Here is an 18631-nt window from a genome sequence, read left to right as displayed (position 1 = left end):
TGATCATGTATAGTATATCGGGTTAACGAATAAAAGCGTAGGCTTTAAATTGAAGTTAAAGCTCCGGAATTTGACATCTGCCACCTTGGAATGCACTGATCATTAAAAATTGTGACATTTTGACTTTTTGAGATTTTCAAGCGCCTGATTGTTATTTTAAATCCGATTTTTGATTCAAATATTCTTTTTTCTGTGTTTAAAAATTTTTTTCCGAAAACCTAACCTGATTTCCACTTAAAGGTCTCATTAAGCTCTATTCATAGCTGAAAACAAAAAAGTTTCTTTGACGTCTGGTTTCTGATATATTTCTAACAAAAAAATTTTTTCTAACATACCGATATCTTTTGACTAAGCTCAGCTTAAGTCAATTGTAAATACGAAGTATTTTCAATAAAACAAAACTTTAAACTTTAAAACTTTGACTAAGGTCTCGAAATTTGTTTTGAATTAATGATATGAGTTTATAATCGTACAACAACTATTTTTTAAGACCTTAGATTGAAAAGTTTAGGTATTTTGGGGCATATTGTGCACTTTTGACATTCTTGCATTCGACGCTTGAATGTTTAAACAAAGAAATGGAAGATTCAAAAAAGTTAAAGACTTAAATGTAAGTAAAGTTTCGGGTCTGTGATTGGTTAGCTTTATTTGTTGTTCTATTGGAAAGTTCGCTGGAAAGTGGGTCAACATGAATTTCCCTAAACTTGTTTTAAACGTATCAATAAATTGGCTTTCAAAAATTGCAGTTCCTTATATTTTCTGAACGTGCCTCCAAAGTTTATTGGGCCATTACTATATGAATAACTCTACCAAAAATCAAAACTAGCGGATTTTACGTATGGTCAGAAAACGCAATGATTGAATATGCAAATTAATGCGGAAAAAACATCAAAAAATGGTTTAATTTTTTTTTGTATTCTTCGATTTCGATTTAATAACATTGCTACGAAATGATATTTAAGTTGTGAAACCCAAATATTATTTCGGTCGAGGAAATTATATCGACATTATTTGAAATCTTTTGATTCTTGCTTTTCATTCGAAATGGAACTTTTTAATAGGAATTCAAAGATATCACTCTGTGTTTCGGTAGTATTTCCAAGTGCTTCTACAAAGCTAAAATAAAATGTACGACTGGTTCGCACGAACTTGCTCTTAGAGTTCAAGTTGCTTAACTTTTTAAGACTTTTTATATAGAAATTTGGAAAATGTAGGTAGGTACCTACTATATGGGTACAAAAAAAAAAATAAAATAAAATTCGTATTTTAAAAAAAATAAAATAAAATCTGAAGTCAAATTGCCCTCCAAAACAAGTTTGCAGTTTTGATTGATATATTAACATGCATTTTTAGAAAAAAAGTTTTCAAAATCGTTAGGGCCGTTTTTTAAAAAACAAATTTTGTATTAATAATTTTTTGGAAAATAAGTTTTAAGATAAAATTGGTACGCCATTTTGTAGAAATCAATAATCAACATGTAAAAACAAAATTTCAAAAAAATTCAATGTCCCGTTTTCGAAAATTTGATTTTTCAAAAAAAAATTTTCAAAATTTTTTTAAAAATCCAAAAATTATTTAGTTGGAAATTTTATTTTTGGCTTATACTAAAATCATATAAATGCTTCTTTACAAAAAGTTTCGTTGAAATCGAATAAGCACTTTCGGAGATAATCTGATTTGAAAAAAACGATTCTATGGCAAGTACCGTTAATAATGATTTTCAAAAAAAAAAAAAAAATTATTAGAAGATAGACCTTGTCTTTAAACTTACATTTGAATTTTTTAAACAAAATCGTTGGAGCCGTTTTTAAGCAATTTCAATTTTACTAAAATCGGTATATGACAAGTTCCGTTATTTTTGGTCCAAAAAAATCAATTCCAAAAACCCCTCTGTAGAGTCGCCAATGCCACATACCTAGTTTGACATCAATCGGTTCATCCGTTTAAGCTGAAGCTTCGTTTACAGGCAGACAAACGGACTTCCGGGACCCACTTTTTTGGCATTCTCTACCATCGTAATGTCATGCAAAAATGCTATCTCAACTTTTTTTTTTTGTACGAATTCATAACTTGATATAAATAGTACCTATATCGCAAGTAAAAAAGAACAACAACATATTTTTTTAAATGGTGTGATGTAAAATTGACTCTCAACAAAAAAATATCTGATAAGAAAATGAAGGTTTCTCTTAATTTTCAACTTTCATACTGAGGTATGTTCCAAACGAATACATTTAATAATATTTTCGTCTGTATACTTTCAAAGAAGCAATATAATCATTTTTAAATATCGAAACAAAATAAGAAGAACAAGAAAAAAACAAAAATAACAACAAAGTTTGAAAAAAAAAATCTGTACGAAAATAAACCTGACCAAAACTTAGAGCCACTTTAATTTAATATGATTCTATTAACCCTAATTGCAGGTCTCGTTGCTTTGTGACAAATTAATTGACTCGACAACAACCTATTGAACTTCCTTGGCTTTAGCTTGGCTGGGTGTTAGAGTGTGTCAGCAAAAGTTTGAACTTAACAAAGGAAGCCTTTCAGTTCAACGGCACCTCTAGTCCCCACTACACTATACCTACACAACACATTGACAATAGAAAAATATAAAAAAAAGAATCGGATAATGAACTCTATTGCGGAATAATAATTTGTACCTGAGACATTTGCATAATCAAAACGTACCTACGACTTAACCTATGTATTGGGAAATGGAGGCTCTTCCTGGCTGGTATATGACTGAATTTGAACTTAATTCGTTTAAAATGTCAAGAACACACATTCAGGTACCTATTCCTTTTTCTACCTGATGTGCTTGAAATCACTCAGGTAGAACTTTGATTGGATTTATTATTTATTTAAAGTGAGCTTGAGGATACATTTTTTAAATTTTTTTTTCATCTCGATTGAGAATATTTTTTTTTGTATTCCTTAACAAACGAAGGATCCTTAATTAATAGCCAACGATGAAGAAAAAAAAAAGAAAAAAAAATTGAATGTGACAGAGTATAAAATCAATTCAATCAACATTGGTTGGCTAACAAGACCCAACCTTGATTGCATGTTATGAAAAGCCACCATCATCGTAGTCAGTGTGGGATTATGTCCTGAAGGCAAAGAAAGCAATTGCTTATGGCTCGTCGAGTAAAATTATTAAAATACCTTCCTGAGGATACACATGAAATTATTAAGAAAAAACTGCAAGCATGTTGCAATGTTTCTTAAGAAAACCTCAGGACTTCTGAGATGACTTTAGGAACAATTATAATAAACAGGACATGAAACTTTTATATCTTAAATTTAGTAATCCAGCCCTGGATCCCAAACTTGAAACAAAACTAACTAGGCGCTTTTTGATATTCACTTGAGGATATACAACAATACACATTTTCAACTGTGATCGACGTCAGATAGTTAAGGGGGGGGTGGGAGAGAAGGAGGTTAGAAGCAATACAGCCTTTAGAAGCTACGTGTTGGCTATAAATTGATTATCATTTTCCATTTTTGGAGCGAACTCTGGAGGAAAATTCGATAACAATCCTAATGGAGTTTAAAATTAACGACGACGATAATGATGATGATGAAAGGTGTTCATTGTTCAAGGATTGTGATGGTTTTCATGTAAATCTGATTAGTTTCGCTTTGATGATGGATATAATGATTTTGAATCCATGTTCTCTTTTTTTGTGAGCAGATTTAAATCAAAATTTGACTAAAGTTCATTTGAAACAGCTATTAGCACCTTCTGTGTTTATATTGATTGATATTAGTGACGTCACTAATATCAATCAAAATTTGGGATTTAAACTCAATGACCTAAAATCTCTTTTTACTCTTGATAAGCTGTTTTTTTTTTTTTTTGTAGAGCTAATATAAATTGGTGGAAGGATTTGTTTGACATATAGTTTTACGAGGGCTGTTTGACAAAGTTCTCGGCATAACATAGATGGCGTTGTTTAAACAAAATAATTTTAATTACCCAAATAGCATAATATATATTATAATTGTAAGTTAAGTTTCATTAAAATTGGGCACGTATTTTTATCAGTGCTTGAACTTATCTTTTGCTAACAACGAAAATTTAAAAAAAATTTACTAAAGCCGTTATTAAATTTATTAAAGCCGTTATTAAAATTTGTCGGCAAACGGGTGCGAATTTGGCAGGACAAAAATAAAAGGTGTTCACAAAAAAGTGTCTTTATAAGGGTGAAAATATCTTTTTTTGAAATTTTGAATACAATATTCGAATTAATCGGAAAATTCTACATCAATTTCATATATGATTCTCTATAAAATAGTGAGACAGAAAAAAGTTCTAGCGACATGAAAAAGTATACACCAAATTCGCAAAAAAGCGGTGTGCCTACAGAGGGTTAAAGAAGACTTCTATTAGACATTGGGGGAATCTGGCCCTTCATATTGCACGGTCAAAAAGTTGACAGCCTTATTTAAACATGGCATACAGGTCGTCGAAGATGACCCCAGGAGCGGAAGGCAAAAACTTCCACCTCTTCAGAAAACGTCTATAAAGTCCATCAAATGGTTTAAGACGACCGAAGGTTAAAATTGCGAAGAATAAGCAAGACCATGGGGATCTCTTCTGAGCGGGCTTACAACATTTTGACCGAAGAATTGATATTGAAAAAACGGTCCGCAATGTGGCTGCCGCGTTTGCTTAAAATAGAACAAAAATTCAATCGAGTTGAAATCTCTAGAGAGAATCTAAACTCCATGAACTTCGATTTGGAGTACTGAACCAACTACTTATTCAGCTGATTTGGCATCATCAGACTACTACCTCTTTCCAAACTGCTGAGTCGGAGCGGTTTTTTGAAGAGTTGGAGGAATCGGCCAATAAAAAGGGAATAGAAGCACCAGAAAACAGATGAAATTAGTGTATTGGCATAAGGAGAGAATTTGTAGAAAGGGATTAAAAAAAGTTTTAAAATGGATTGCGTTTTATTGGTCTTTTCTAACCCTCGTAATATAATTTTTGTTCAGATAAGTAGATAAGACGAACAAAACCTTGCCGAAAATGGTATGAGAGAGGAGGATTTAAAACACCGGGAGACATTACCTGAATTTACTATTTTGCATATTTAGATAAAAATTTGGACATCTTGGTTTGTATGTGGACTGTAGACAGAGTAAAACCAAAATGACTTGACCACTATTAAAGGATTTTTAGTAATTTTCTACAAATAATTTAAAATATTTAAAAAATGATTTAAAAATGAATAATTCAATAAAACGTTGAATTCGCTTTAAACTAGATCGCACGTTCTTGCTCTTGTAGGCAAATTTTTTAATATCTTTGGGAACTATTAGAAATTATAGCTTTTGGTTAAGTTGTCAGAACAAAAATAAAAAAAAAGAGAAAAGTTAACTTTCTTAAAAATGGAGTGCAATGATTTGAAATTAAAAAAAAAAATTGTTTTTGAACAGTTATTAACGGTATCTGCCATATAACATTTTTTTTATTTCTCACTTTTTCCCAAGCGAGCTAGTCAATTTCAAGGAAATTATTTTTTTTTTTGAAAAATCAATCAATCTATACAATTAGAGCTATGTACTTTTACCATTATATCATGCATTGGCTATTACAATTATTTAAAAAAAATTCGAAAATTTCTTTGTTATGCCTACAAGAAATCGAAGGCTAGGGACACACATGCGATTTTGGTCGCGCGACTATTTAGCTTTAAAAAGGATCACAAGTGCTTGAATACATGTGAACACACATACCTCCAAAAAGGAGCATGGACACAAAATTTGAAAACAGTCCCCACAGTTTTGGAAATATTTTTGATCCATTTTTGGGATTGAATAGTCGGGCGACAAAAATCGCATTTTCTTCCTACACAGAGAAAAATAGACCACATAAAATTTCTCTATGGTTTTCATCCAAGAAGGAAACCTTATGAAAACAATCGGGTTTTGCTTATTGTTTTAAAATCTCTACTTGTAGGGTTTTGGCAAAACAAAAAATAAATAAAACACGACCAGGCTAGGGATCGAACTGAAGACTTTAAATCATTAGTCGCACACCTTACCACCTGAACGAACCTCCTATACAAATATTGATCGCGATTTTTGTTCTAGTGTCAATTTGAAAAAAAAAATTTTATTTTTCACTCAAGTTTTAAAAAGATTTTCTGTATAAAAAAAATATAATAAAAAATCTCTATAAAAAAACCTTCTTAAGGCTAGGCGCACACATGCGATTTTAGTCGCACGATTATTCAGTCGCAAAAATGGATCACATGCATTTCAATGCCGGTAAACACATATGCTTCTAAAAAATAGCCGCGATTAATAAATTGAAAATTGTTCCATTTTTTTGGCGACGCGATTGTCGCAAATTAAAATGGAACAAATGGACCAGCATAGTTATGCACACACTTGTGACTAAACCGAAAACGACTAAAAAGTAGCAGTCGCAAAGAGGCCAAATCATGCGCACACATACGATTTTCAACCACGATTTTTTAGACTCAAGAAATGAAACACATTATTTTAAATGAGAGCGCACAGACTTGCGATTTTAAAATCGCAAAGTTTAAAAAAATGGATCCGGTTCTATTTTTCGCGATTTTTTTTTTGCTGCACATAAGGATATATTATACAGAATATAATGCACCTGCCCGCACGTGCGACACTTGGAACAATTATTTTAAGTACAATAAATAGATATTACTAGAAAGTGTTGTATAGTGGCTCTTTTTTTTATAAACTATATGAAATTTAAAAGTAACAACGAAGAAAAAAATAACAAAAATAATAATATATTGAATGAAATTTAAAAGGACAATTCCATAAAATTCATAAAAATTTAAGAGAAGACCCTCAGAAATTTACCCAGTACTAAAGAATGAGTATACAATGCTTTGGTGATATAATGGTACTCGTGGGGCCTAAAATAAGATACAAACATACACATTGCAGAGAATCTATTTCTATTTCTAATCTGGTAAACAAGCTGTCAAACCCTTACCAAATTTTAAGACATTTATCACTTTACCACTTTTACCAGAGCTTACACCGTTTCATGAATTCATCATAAAATCCGATCGTTGATACCATTTGTATGAAATTTTCCATTACGAACGGATTTCGCGATAGTTTTCTTTGCGGTCATTTGACCATTAGATTTGAACTGTGAGTATCTCCTGGCTCTTTTGATCTTGAGATGATGCATTTTTTTTTTTTGTCGAAAAACGGTCAACTTTTTTTCGACCAAACATAATGTTTTTTCTTGCAATAAAAAATAGTCGCGCGATTTTTTAGTCGCAAGTGTGTGCACTTTAATTTTATGTTGCGACTGCGATTTTTTAGTAGCAACGACTGAAAATCGCATGTGTGCGCCTAGCCTAAGCGTTGTGCGTTGATATTAATAACATTTCTTTATAAAACATATACACTCCTCGCCACTTGAATAGGACACCCTTTTTGTTTTTAATAAAGTGGATATAACTCCAGTCTCTTAATAGTTAGCTGTTCAATATTTTACTATTTTGTGTGTCCCCTTATGCACTCTCTCTGTGAGCAAGATCATTCATTTTCAATGCCCCGTTAGTTAAATTTTGCAATTTTTTGTGGAACAACTGTGAAAAAATTGCCCCTATTTTTGTTCACTTGAATAGGACACCCCCTTTTTAATTGGTTTTCGGGTGCAAATCAAAGAAGGTGGAAATGCAAAAATGTTTTACAATGTCTTTTAGTAATTTTTAGCTAATTTCAATTTAAATGGGTCGCGCGAAATTATTGGCAGAAGAAGAAATAGCGAAAATCTAGAGTGTCACCCGATTTTTCACCAAAAAGGTAAAAAAACGCATCAAAGCCTAAAACTTTTTTCATTTTTTTTTACGAAACGAGTCCAACTGTCGAAAAAATATGAAAGGCTTAACAATGAGTGCCGTTACTGCAGCTGACAGAAGAGCGATTCAACGACTCGCATAAAATTTACATGACTTTGCCGCCGAAAAGAACGAAAAAGTGGTTAAAAAGCAAGTGCATCCGTAGTGAAGCGAGTGATTTCGAAGGCCAAAGACTTGAGGCGATTGCAGCTTAAGAAAAAACCATGGGTTAACACCTGCAGTAAAGAACAACGCCTTAGTTTCGGTCTGTTTTATGACATGAAGTAAAGCATGTTTTCTCCAATGAGAAAAAAAATTAATTTGGGGGTCCAGTTGGCTTTAAATTTTTTGTTTCATATTTTGCGAAGGAAGGACTATCCATTATTTCATAAAAATAATACTTGAGGCCAACGGGGCCCTCTAAATTAATTTTTTTTCGCATTGGAGAAAACATGCTTTACTTCATGTCATAAAACAGACCGAAACTAAGGCGTTGTTCTTTACTGCAGGTGTTAACCCATGGTTTTTTCTTAAGCTGCAATCGCCTCAAGTCTTTGGCCTTTGAAATCACTCGCTTCACTACGGATGCACTTGCTTTTTAACCACTTTTTCGTTCTTTTCGGCGGCAAAGTCATGTAAATTTTATGCGAGTCGTTGAATCGCTCTTCTGTCAGCTGCAGTAACGGCACTCATTGTTAAGCCTTTCATATTTTTTCGACAGTTGGACTCGTTTCGTAAAAAAAATGAAAAAAGTTTTCGGCTTTGATGCGTTTTTTTACCTTTTTGGTGAAAAATCGGGTGACACTCTAGATTTTCGCTATTTTTTCCTCTGCCAATAATTTCGCGCGACCCATTTAAATTGAAATTAGCTAAAAATTACTAAAAGACATTGTAAAACATTTTTGCATTTCCACCTTCTTTGATTTGCACCCGAAAACCAATTAAAAAGGGGGTGTCCTATTCAAGTGAACAAAAATAGGGGCAATTTTTTCACAGTTGTTCCACAAAAAATTGCAAAATTTAACTAACGGGGCATTGAAAATGAATGATCTTGCTCACAGAGAGAGTGCATAAGGGGACACACAAAATAGTAAAATATTGAACAGCTAACTATTAAGAGACTGGAGTTATATCCACTTTATTAAAAACAAAAAGGGTGTCCTATTCAAGTGGCGAGGAGTGTATGTAGGCAACAAAACAATAAGGCAATCTGTTAGTTTTAGGTGGTCATATTTTTCTCTGTGTAGTCTAAAGCCATAATAATTTAAAATTAAAAAAAATAACCTTATTCACAATTCTTTTAAAATGAATGATAAAAAAAAGATAGAAGTTATACCTATTTAATACACAAAGATCGCTCTGATACCGACAAAATCTTTAAGAAGTTTTACTTTGTTAAATAATGTTAAAAAATATCTCACACATGCAAAAATTCCAACAAATCTTATTTTAGGTTTTACCACCAGTCTCATAAAATAGCAGCCATATAACAGCCGGAAACAAATTTGAATTTGGAATATAGCGACGTAAAAACAAAACACATTTCGTTAATACATGTGTAAATAGTTTTTGGGGCACTGTGGCGTATGCGTGTTATTTTTTGCATTACAAAACTTAAACCGTTAGTATAATTTTTTTTTGACCGACCAAATATGTTATTTAAGAAATATATTCGGATAAAAAAAATCTCCAATCACAACAAACTATCAGTCTATTTGAACAAAAACGTTTTTGATTGTCTTTAAAATTTACGGGATAGTAATAACCTTTGATATCCGCCCAAGGTTGACTTTTTTGTTAGACATTTCTTAAAGCCTACAATTACCTTTTTTTGTGAAATTTAGAGTTTGCCAGATTAATTTAGTACAATACCTATATGTATTTATTCCCTAATTCAATGATAAAATTATAAGACACAATATTTAAGGTTTATAGAAAAATTGACTTTTACTATATGCGTAGACTTCAAATTTCCCTTGAAAGAAAAAAAAAAAAGAATTTACCATGTTTTTTCTTTTATAGATTTAGATATACATTTTTTTCCTTTTATTTTTTTTTCTTTATCCTGGAAAATCTCTTCAAGGCTAAAAAAAAATCCAACCACACGCGTTTCGCATACAAAAAAAAAAATCTTTCCAAATGAGTTTGTCCTTGTTAATAGCCAAAGCCATAGCCATCAAGAACAAAACAAATCCCCGCAGTCACGTTCTGGGTTTTTTGCAAATAAGCTTTAACCCTCTTATCTCGATAGGCCTGATGACTACGAAAATATTGTTGTGCATATGAGTAGTGGTAAAGGACTTCTCAGACGTAGTATAGTATAGTTTCCAATCTTGATCTGAAATTTTGTCCTTACACTTGGTTCGAAGGTTATCATGATTAAGTCATACAAATGCACAACCAACTTGAAGGCTGTGAGTTGATGAATATACTAAGATATAGAGAGGGAGGTTTTATAAACGTATATTCATGTATGTGATGGTAGTAATAAATCAGACAGGCCTATAAAATAGGGAGGCACCACCATCACTGTCGTAATATAGATTTTATGGCAGTTTGAGGTGAGGGTAAGTTTGTTTTTTTTTTTGTTCTGCGGTAACCCTCTGTCCTTTGGTATAAACTAAATTGCTTTCTATTCTATAATAACCAATATCAAGGTCAATTGTGTCAGCGTAATTTTCCGAGGGTGTTTGCGAAATTTTCTTTTCTTTAAGAAAAAGTCCAATTTCAAGTTTACTTTTTATGGCTCTTATTAAGAAGCAAACTGATGTACATGAAAAAGGAAGGCACGTTGTTCAAGCTGAGTTCTTAGAAGGTTGTAAATTTTTTAAGACAATTTCCAACAAAATTAAGGATCATTAAGTTTGTTATAACAAGACTCGATGGTTTGAGTAAGAAGTGTAGTAGAGTGCAATAGAACATCATCACGATTGACCTTTATTTTAAAATGCATTTCATAGGAAGTTGTAAAATGTTAACAAAAGAGGGAGAGATACTTAAAAGTTTGATTATTTTTAGGTCTTCATTGTTTAATTTTGTAATGTATTATGTCAAACTTATAAAGTATTAGAAAGTTGACAAAGAGTGATTGTGGCAGAATAAATTTAAGTGAATATAATGGTTTTTGACAAAAAATTCTTTCAAAAATAGTGATTCTGTTGTCTTCTTCTTTTCTAGTGTATTATGGACGGCAATCAAGATCTCAGATGGGACCACAGCTCTCTCACTTTACTTATTCACATTTTGGCTTTTTATGTGGTAGTATTTCTGTTGTCAGAACATTAAATTTTAATTCGATACGAAATGAGTTAAGGGAAAAGAAAAATAATAATCAAAAGAAATTGGTCCGTGTGCTGTTAAAAATTTTATTGAGAAATGGTAAAAAATTTATAAAAACTAGAGAATAACTACCAGGTTAGAAAACAATTAAAATTAATTCATCAAAACTTAAAAAACATTTGGTGCTTTGCTCTTAATCATCAGTGTATTGCGGAAGTACCTAGATACCCTACAAACAATTGCTTCTCTAAAGTTTTACAGAAGCAACTATAGCACCTGTAAGGCTTTATAGAAGCAAAATTGTTAGTCGTGTAGTGTCCAATTTTCTCTTTGACCTGAAAAACGTCTCTAAATTTTTCAACTACACTATTCTAGTTCAAAAATTTTATGAGTTACACAGGTCTACAAGGTTTTTGGTGCCGAGACTAAGATATACTTTTCTATAGGTTTTCAGAGTGCTGAATTCGAATCACGTTTTCATCTCCTTTTTGATAAAAACACACTTACTTCATTTCAAAATATCTCGGGCAGTAAAAAAGATATTGCAATGATTTAAACTGTTTTTCAAAGAAGGAAAATAGTTCTTATAGAAATCTTCAAATAAAAGCATGACATCAAAAGTGGTAAGAAAAACGTTTTTTTGCATTTTCTAACGGTAGCTAATAGGATAACGGGAGCTAATATTATATTTTTGACTTCAGATTTGAGTTCAACACACCAAAAACCTTCAGAAAAAATTTTGGTTCATCTGGGAAAAATCTTGTTAACTTCAAAATAAGTCCAAAAACAATTTTTTTGAACTTTCTAACGGTAATATTTCAAAAACGAGAGCTGATAGGATATTTCTGACTTCAGATTCGAGTTCAGCACTCTGAAAACCTATAGAAAAGTATATCTTAGTCTCGGCACCAAACAAAAAATTAAATTTTGTTGACCAGTGTTATTGATGATTTACTGTAGAAAGTAGCTTTTACTAGTGTCATTTTATTGAAACATTAGAAAAAAAACTGAAATATTAAAATCTGAAGAAAAACTAAGCAAAATATGAAGGTTTTTACAAAAGGCAAAGAGTCTTCGTCAAAAATGTATGTTTAAAAGTTTCAAAAGTTTGTTCTAAAAACTGTTAAAAGAACATAATTTTTAATCTGTAAACGTCGATATAAAACCAGCAAATACCAAATATACGATGGAGTTTCGTTGATTTCTGGTTAAAAACAGAAAACTAAGGACGTCATCGTGTTCTGAATTGAATAATCTTTAGTAGATAGAGCGCCATCTGTAGTAAAAAAAGTTACATTTTCAATCATAGTGTTATTAAGAAGAATTGATAAAAACTCATTTTGAAATAGTTCTTCAAAAATTTTTACTTTGCATTATCATCCAGAAAATGTTCGAATCAATCCGTGAACCTTATCTTTTTGGAACCTAAACCAATCGAAAAACTGCTAACTGATTTGAATCCTGCACTCTTTTGCTTAAAAACATGATAGCATTTTAAATTTTGCCATACAAATTTTAAATAAATTACCTAAAAGCTACTGTGTTTAGGCTGTGTTAATCAGATTAAGGGAAAAGAAGGGAAAGGAATTCTAAATGTCAAAGAAGAGATTTCATTCTAAGGAAACTTCTTACTTCGAAAAATATTGGTTATATCAATTAATATCGATTGCTACACCAATATTTAACTTTCATTAATCATGATTTACGGTGTTAAATTAAATTTTTTCGAAGTTCAGGCTTCATTTATGTATGTAATCTTATTTTGCTTGGCAAACGAAAAGATATGTATACATATAAAAAATACTGTTGCTTAGTCCATTTAAGTTTACTGATAAATATCTTGCTAAAAATATTTTGGATGAAGGTCAAGAAATTCCTAATCATTTTTAATGGTATAAGAACTTTGGCAAAAATATTTGCAAAAACTTAGCTGGACATTTCTAGTGCGTTCTTACAGTACCAAGGCTCTATCCAGCATGATTTTAAGTTTACTTTTCGAAAAATTTTAATCTAAAAGTACATCGTTATGGAACTCAAATGTTTATATTTTCAAAATAATTTTGCAAATTTTTCCTTAAAAAAATAATTTTTCAAAAATGGGATATAGTCGAGTAAAATTAAGCATAAAATTGGTACAATCTCGGAATCCAGGGATAGTCGATGAATCTGTATGACTAGTATAGGGCTACATTATTAAAAAGACAAATAAGGAAGTTAAAAAAAAAATTTCAACGCTCTCGATTATACCAATTTTTAAGGACCGTTTACTGTCATTCCGTATGAAAGCGTTCAATCGGAATTGCTGTCTCATTTTAGATTTTGCTCAAACTTTGTAGTGATGTTCTCTAGGACTCTAAGGAAGCAAATCCATGATGATTTAATTTTAAGTTGCGTGGTTTCCCCGCTACCCGCATTCGAACTTTTGCAAAACGTCATTTTCATACACCGAAAAAAAAATTGATAATAAGAGCTATCAAATTAACATTTTTCAGTGACAAAAGTCGTCCAACAATTAAAATATCAATTTTGATTTTTTATCATATCATTTTGACTTTTTTTAGTTTCAGGTGGAATAGTGAAAATTTCACTTTGACAATTAAAATGTCAATGTTGACTAGATTTTACGTTTTAGTTTATTATAATGAAACCTATTTCTTTCCTTTTAATTTTTATTATTTTTATTATTTTAAGAATTTTCTTTCTTTTTTCAAAACATTATTGAAAGGGAATATTCTTTACAAAAAAATGGTGATATTATTTTTTCTATTATAGGTGATATAATGGTTTTGTTATTTTCTCCCAAACTATGTGAAGTAAAATCTTAGTGCCGATCAAATTTTCTCAGTAAATCATACATTTTACTTCGAAAAAACACAAAGCGCCTTTAAATTAGTACACATTAATAATTTTTCATTTAATATTTTTCAATAATTTGGAATGAGAAATTGATATGAAAAAATGATAATAAAATATCAAAAAAAAATTTCCAAAATGTGACATTTAAATATCATCCTGATAATAAAAATGTTGTTTTAACATTTTAAATATCATAAAACACATTTTATAGAGCATTTTTGGCTGATATTTAAAAAAATGTTAATTTGATATTTAAAAAAAGTTAAATTGATATTGGTTTTTTTTTCGGTGTATTACTATAGTTTTGCGTCTATTGAAGATATCGAGTTGATTTAAAATTTATTTTGTTGAAAAATATCTATATTTAATATTTGGTAAGTATAAGCCTCTTACATATAATAGCCAAGGTTCTGGAGCCAGTCAAAACCATGAAAAATCAGCAAAATTAACAGTTTTTCAAAAATTGTTTTTAATTCAGGGATAATAAAAACGTAGTTTTTTAATATTTATTCAAAAATAACTATTCTTCAGCTTTAAAATGCCGTTTGAAACAAAAAAATTTGCTTTTTACTTTTATGGTTTGCAGGTTTGCTTTTATGAACTTGAGGAGCTCTACAAAAGAAGTTAGAGACCTCAATGTAAATCTTCTTCTCTGAAGAAATAAGAAGAAGTAAAAAACGAGCTCAATTTGTTCGCAAAAAATTAAAAAAAAAATATTATTATATTTCCCAATTTTATAGCGTTTTTGTAATTTTTTTTGTTGGGTTGTGACGAGTTTTTAAGTCAAAAATATTGAAAACTAGGTCGCGTCGGGTAAACATAAAGATAACGACTTGAAACGTATTTTTTTGATTAACTGAAAACCTTATCTAATATTTGGCCTTAAGGTCAAATTTCCTTGAGATGATTGCTATCTGAAAAAAAAAAAAATTGTAAAACATCAAAATATTTTGTCTTAAGAAATCCAATTATTATAAAAAATCAAACTTTAAGTATAAATATAAAATAAAAACAACAAATTTGACATAAAATCAATAAACTGTCATTTTTCTTAAAAATTATTATCAATACAAAACAAAAAAAGCAAAATCCCTTCAAAACAAAACCCCCTAAGTGTCAAAGCTTTAAATATCTTTTCATAGTCCCTTTCCAATGAAGCAAACAAAATTTGTATGAAGTAATTTCGAAGGAAAATAAAATCCTTGAAACAAAATTAAAAAAAAAAAAAACATCAACTCCCTTATGTTTTGAGAAAAGGTTGTTGTTTTTTTTTCTGTTGATTTTTTTTCATTCACCCTCATTTTCCCAAAAGAGAAAGACAAAAAATGTACAAAAACATAGAAAAAACTTACTACAAAAACAAACCCTCCTCTCTATATCTAAAGAATTCCTAAAAAGGAAAATTGAAACGAGATATTTTTCTGCTTTTTCATTTCTGTTTTTGTAAGAAGAACCTACATCAACAAAATTGCTTCTCCCTCGCCTTCATTATAATCATCATCATCATCATCATAGTCATCGTCGACGTTGTCGTTGTCCTTTGACAGTATTTTTTCTCTTTCATATTTCATTTCTGATTGTAAACAATCTCTTTTGCATATCTGAGTACGACACGTTCGATGAAAAACAAAAAAAAAAAAAAAAAAAAAAAATCTTCAGAGAGAAAAAAAAAACGAAAAAAAAATAGTACGTATACACCATAGTGAACCCTCACATCTTCTATATTTGAAATAGAATAACCCATCATTTTGGATAATCATCATTACAACCATCAATAGACCATGAATAGGAATAGATTTCGACTTGGTAGTTGAGAAATATCCATTAACATTAGTTCAAGATGGTCCCAAAGGAAGGAAGGAGAGAGTGTCCATTAAAAATTCAACCCAAAAAACCAGTCTATATTCACCCATCACCCACCCATTTTAACAACCTTCACCCGGGATATCCTTCTGATGTCCTAGTAGACATTCTGTATAGTATTAAGGTGAATATAGGTATAACATATTCCCATTCTACCGTTAATAGTGTGCACTTGTATTTGCCATCACAGAGATGGAAAAAAAAAAAAACTATATAAGAAAAAGATACAAACCATAAAAGATGAAATAAAACTTACGATTTTATGATGTAACGCTGATAGTTCCCTTTCAGTAACACGTCGACTTGCTGCCTCACGTCGTCTCTGCCGAAATTGGCTATACTTGTAGGCAAGTATAACGCCAGGAAGAGCTAATGCCTCTAGGGGTGATTTCCTACCGAATGGCATCTCCCTTTTTTTCTTATTTTTCTTTTCGATTTAACAGAACACAGACACACACTCACTTTAGACAGAGAGATACAAACACTTTTTGGTACACTACACTGCAGCAGCGGTTGCTCTTCGAAGATGTGATGAAGAAGAACAACAAAGATGTACGCTAGAGGACACACCGCACCGACCGTAGGGATGTTATAGAGGTGGCTACTCTACTCTATTTTTGGGCAACTTTTTTTTTCTTCCTTTTTTCTTGTGCTGGTTGTGTGATGATTTTTTTTTTATTTGAAACAGACGAGAAGGAGGAAAAAATCACACAAGTTATGTAAGTATATCCTGTCGATATGATATTCGGACAAGGATTCCACAAGACACGAAATACCTTGATTTTATGGGGGATAAACTAGGGAGACCGGTAATTTCTATTCTAAATGAGCTTTCCTTTCTTTTTTCTTTTCATCATCCTGTGGCACGATTTTTTGTTTATTTATTTTTTAATTAATATTTTTTTTTATTCGGGATGAAAATTTTTTGTGACAACACAAAATTGGATATTTTTTAACATACACGGAATTGATTGAAATTTTCGATTCGATTTAACCGTTTTGTCAGTGTGACTGCGGAACTCTGGCATCTGCAGTGACAGCGACGCGAAAAATACACGAAATCACACGTGAGAATATCTTCGACTGCTACTCGCATCAGCATCCCCCATCAGCAATACACTCAAAAATACACTAACACAATGTCATAATAAGGAATCTTTAATTGTGTGTGAAGGTGGATTTGTGTATAAAAAAACTACTTCCAATACTGTTGTTTGGATTAGATTCCAGGTATTGGAAGTTTGCAAAAAATTATTATATTCACTCTCAAATGCATGAAGTCTGGAATTTTTTAAGGAATAACATTTTAGGAAAAAATCTTTGATCCATTGCCAGGCTATTTTAAAATCCTTCAAATTACTTTTATTGACATTTTAAGGATTCGCAATTGTTTGAAAATTACACTATTCCACTTGTAGATGAAAGAAGAATATTATGAAATACCGGAAATAACCCGCACAACAAAAAAACAACTACCTATGTCCTTCGTTTGTTAAGTAAACCACTAACTAAGATTATATATTGTAGACCGAACGACTCTATGCCCTTACTTCAACTGGAAATAGTGAAAAGTTCTGAGAACTTCTAAGGGAAGGTTTTCTGTTTTTTGTGGGAAGGATAAATCATTACTTTCACACAATTTCCCCTTCATTCCAAGTTTGTATATAGAATTTTTTGGTTTGTGCATTTGAGGTAAACAACATTGACAGTTGGAATTTGTGAAATAAACAAAGTTAGAGACGGTTAAAAGTGTAACCAGGTAACCATCATCATCAGGCAAGGTGTTGAGAGTTGGAAGTTGGGGGAGAATGAGTTTTAAAGAGAATATATTGGTTTGAATAGATTTAAAGTTGTACTAGAAACAGTAGGAGTCAAAAGTTTGTTTCTTTCAGTTTTAAGAAAATAAACTTTTTTAATCAGTTATGACTGAGATCTTCCCGTACTGAGTTCGATCTGACAGATTTGTTGTCAATTTTTTTTTAGCTTTTCCTTATGTTAGTTTTTACTTGCGATATATGTAGGTACTGTATATCAAGTTATGCATTCGAAAAAAATAGTTGAGATAACATTTTTCCATGATATTACGATGGTAGAGAATGCCAAAAAAAGTGTGTCCCGTAAGTCCGTCTGTCTGTATAAGGAGCTACAGCCTAAACTTCAAATTTGGTATGAAGCATTTTCTGGAGACTTTCCAGAGGCGTTTTGGGAATTAATTTTTTTGGAACAAAAATAACGGTACTTGTCATATACCGATTTTAGTAAAGTTGAAATTGCTCAAAAACGGCTCCAACGATTTTGTTGAAAAAATTCAGATGTAAGTTTTTAAAACAAGGTCTATCTTTTAATGAAAAAATTTTTTTGAAAATCATTACACTGGTCTACAAAATTTAATTTTTTTTTTGGTGCGGGCACTTAAATATACTTTTCTATAGGTTTTTGATGTGCTGAACTCGAATCTGAAGTCAGAAATATCCTATCAGCTCCCGTTTTTGAAATATTACCGTTTGAAAGTAAACAAGATTTTCCCCACATGAACCAAAATATACTTTTCTGAAGGTTTCCGGTGTGCTGAACTGTGCTGAATCCAAAGTCAAAAATATCCTAGCAGTTCACGTTTTTGAAATATTTTTTGTTAGAAAATGCAAAAAAACGTTTTTTTACTACTTTTGGTGCTATGCCTTAATTTGAATTTTAATACAAATTATAACGGTTTCTATAAGAAATATTTTCTTTCTTTCAAGACCCGTTTAAATCTTTGCAATATCTTTTTT

The 18631-nt window shown here is 31.1% G+C and overlaps 1 protein-coding gene across 2 annotated transcripts in view; it reads right to left on the bottom strand.

Moving 5' to 3' along the window:
- LOC129918324 (probable serine/threonine-protein kinase DDB_G0282963) overlaps positions 1-17311 on the bottom strand; it is a 103111-nt gene extending 85800 nt beyond the window's left edge. For both annotated transcript variants that reach the window (XM_055998800.1, XM_055998801.1), the window contains exon 1: positions 16117-17311. In XM_055998800.1, coding sequence (XP_055854775.1) covers positions 16117-16266 — 150 coding nt within the window. In that variant the 5' untranslated portion in view covers positions 16267-17311. The remainder of the gene's footprint in view (positions 1-16116) is intronic.
- Positions 17312-18631: the final 1320 nt, after the last annotated feature.

This window comes from Episyrphus balteatus, chromosome 4 (genome assembly GCF_945859705.1).
Source record: "Episyrphus balteatus chromosome 4, idEpiBalt1.1, whole genome shotgun sequence".
Taxonomy (NCBI): Eukaryota; Metazoa; Arthropoda; class Insecta; order Diptera; family Syrphidae; genus Episyrphus; species Episyrphus balteatus.
Note: the sequence above shows the minus strand (reverse complement) of the source record. Positions and strands in the feature narration are given on the sequence as shown.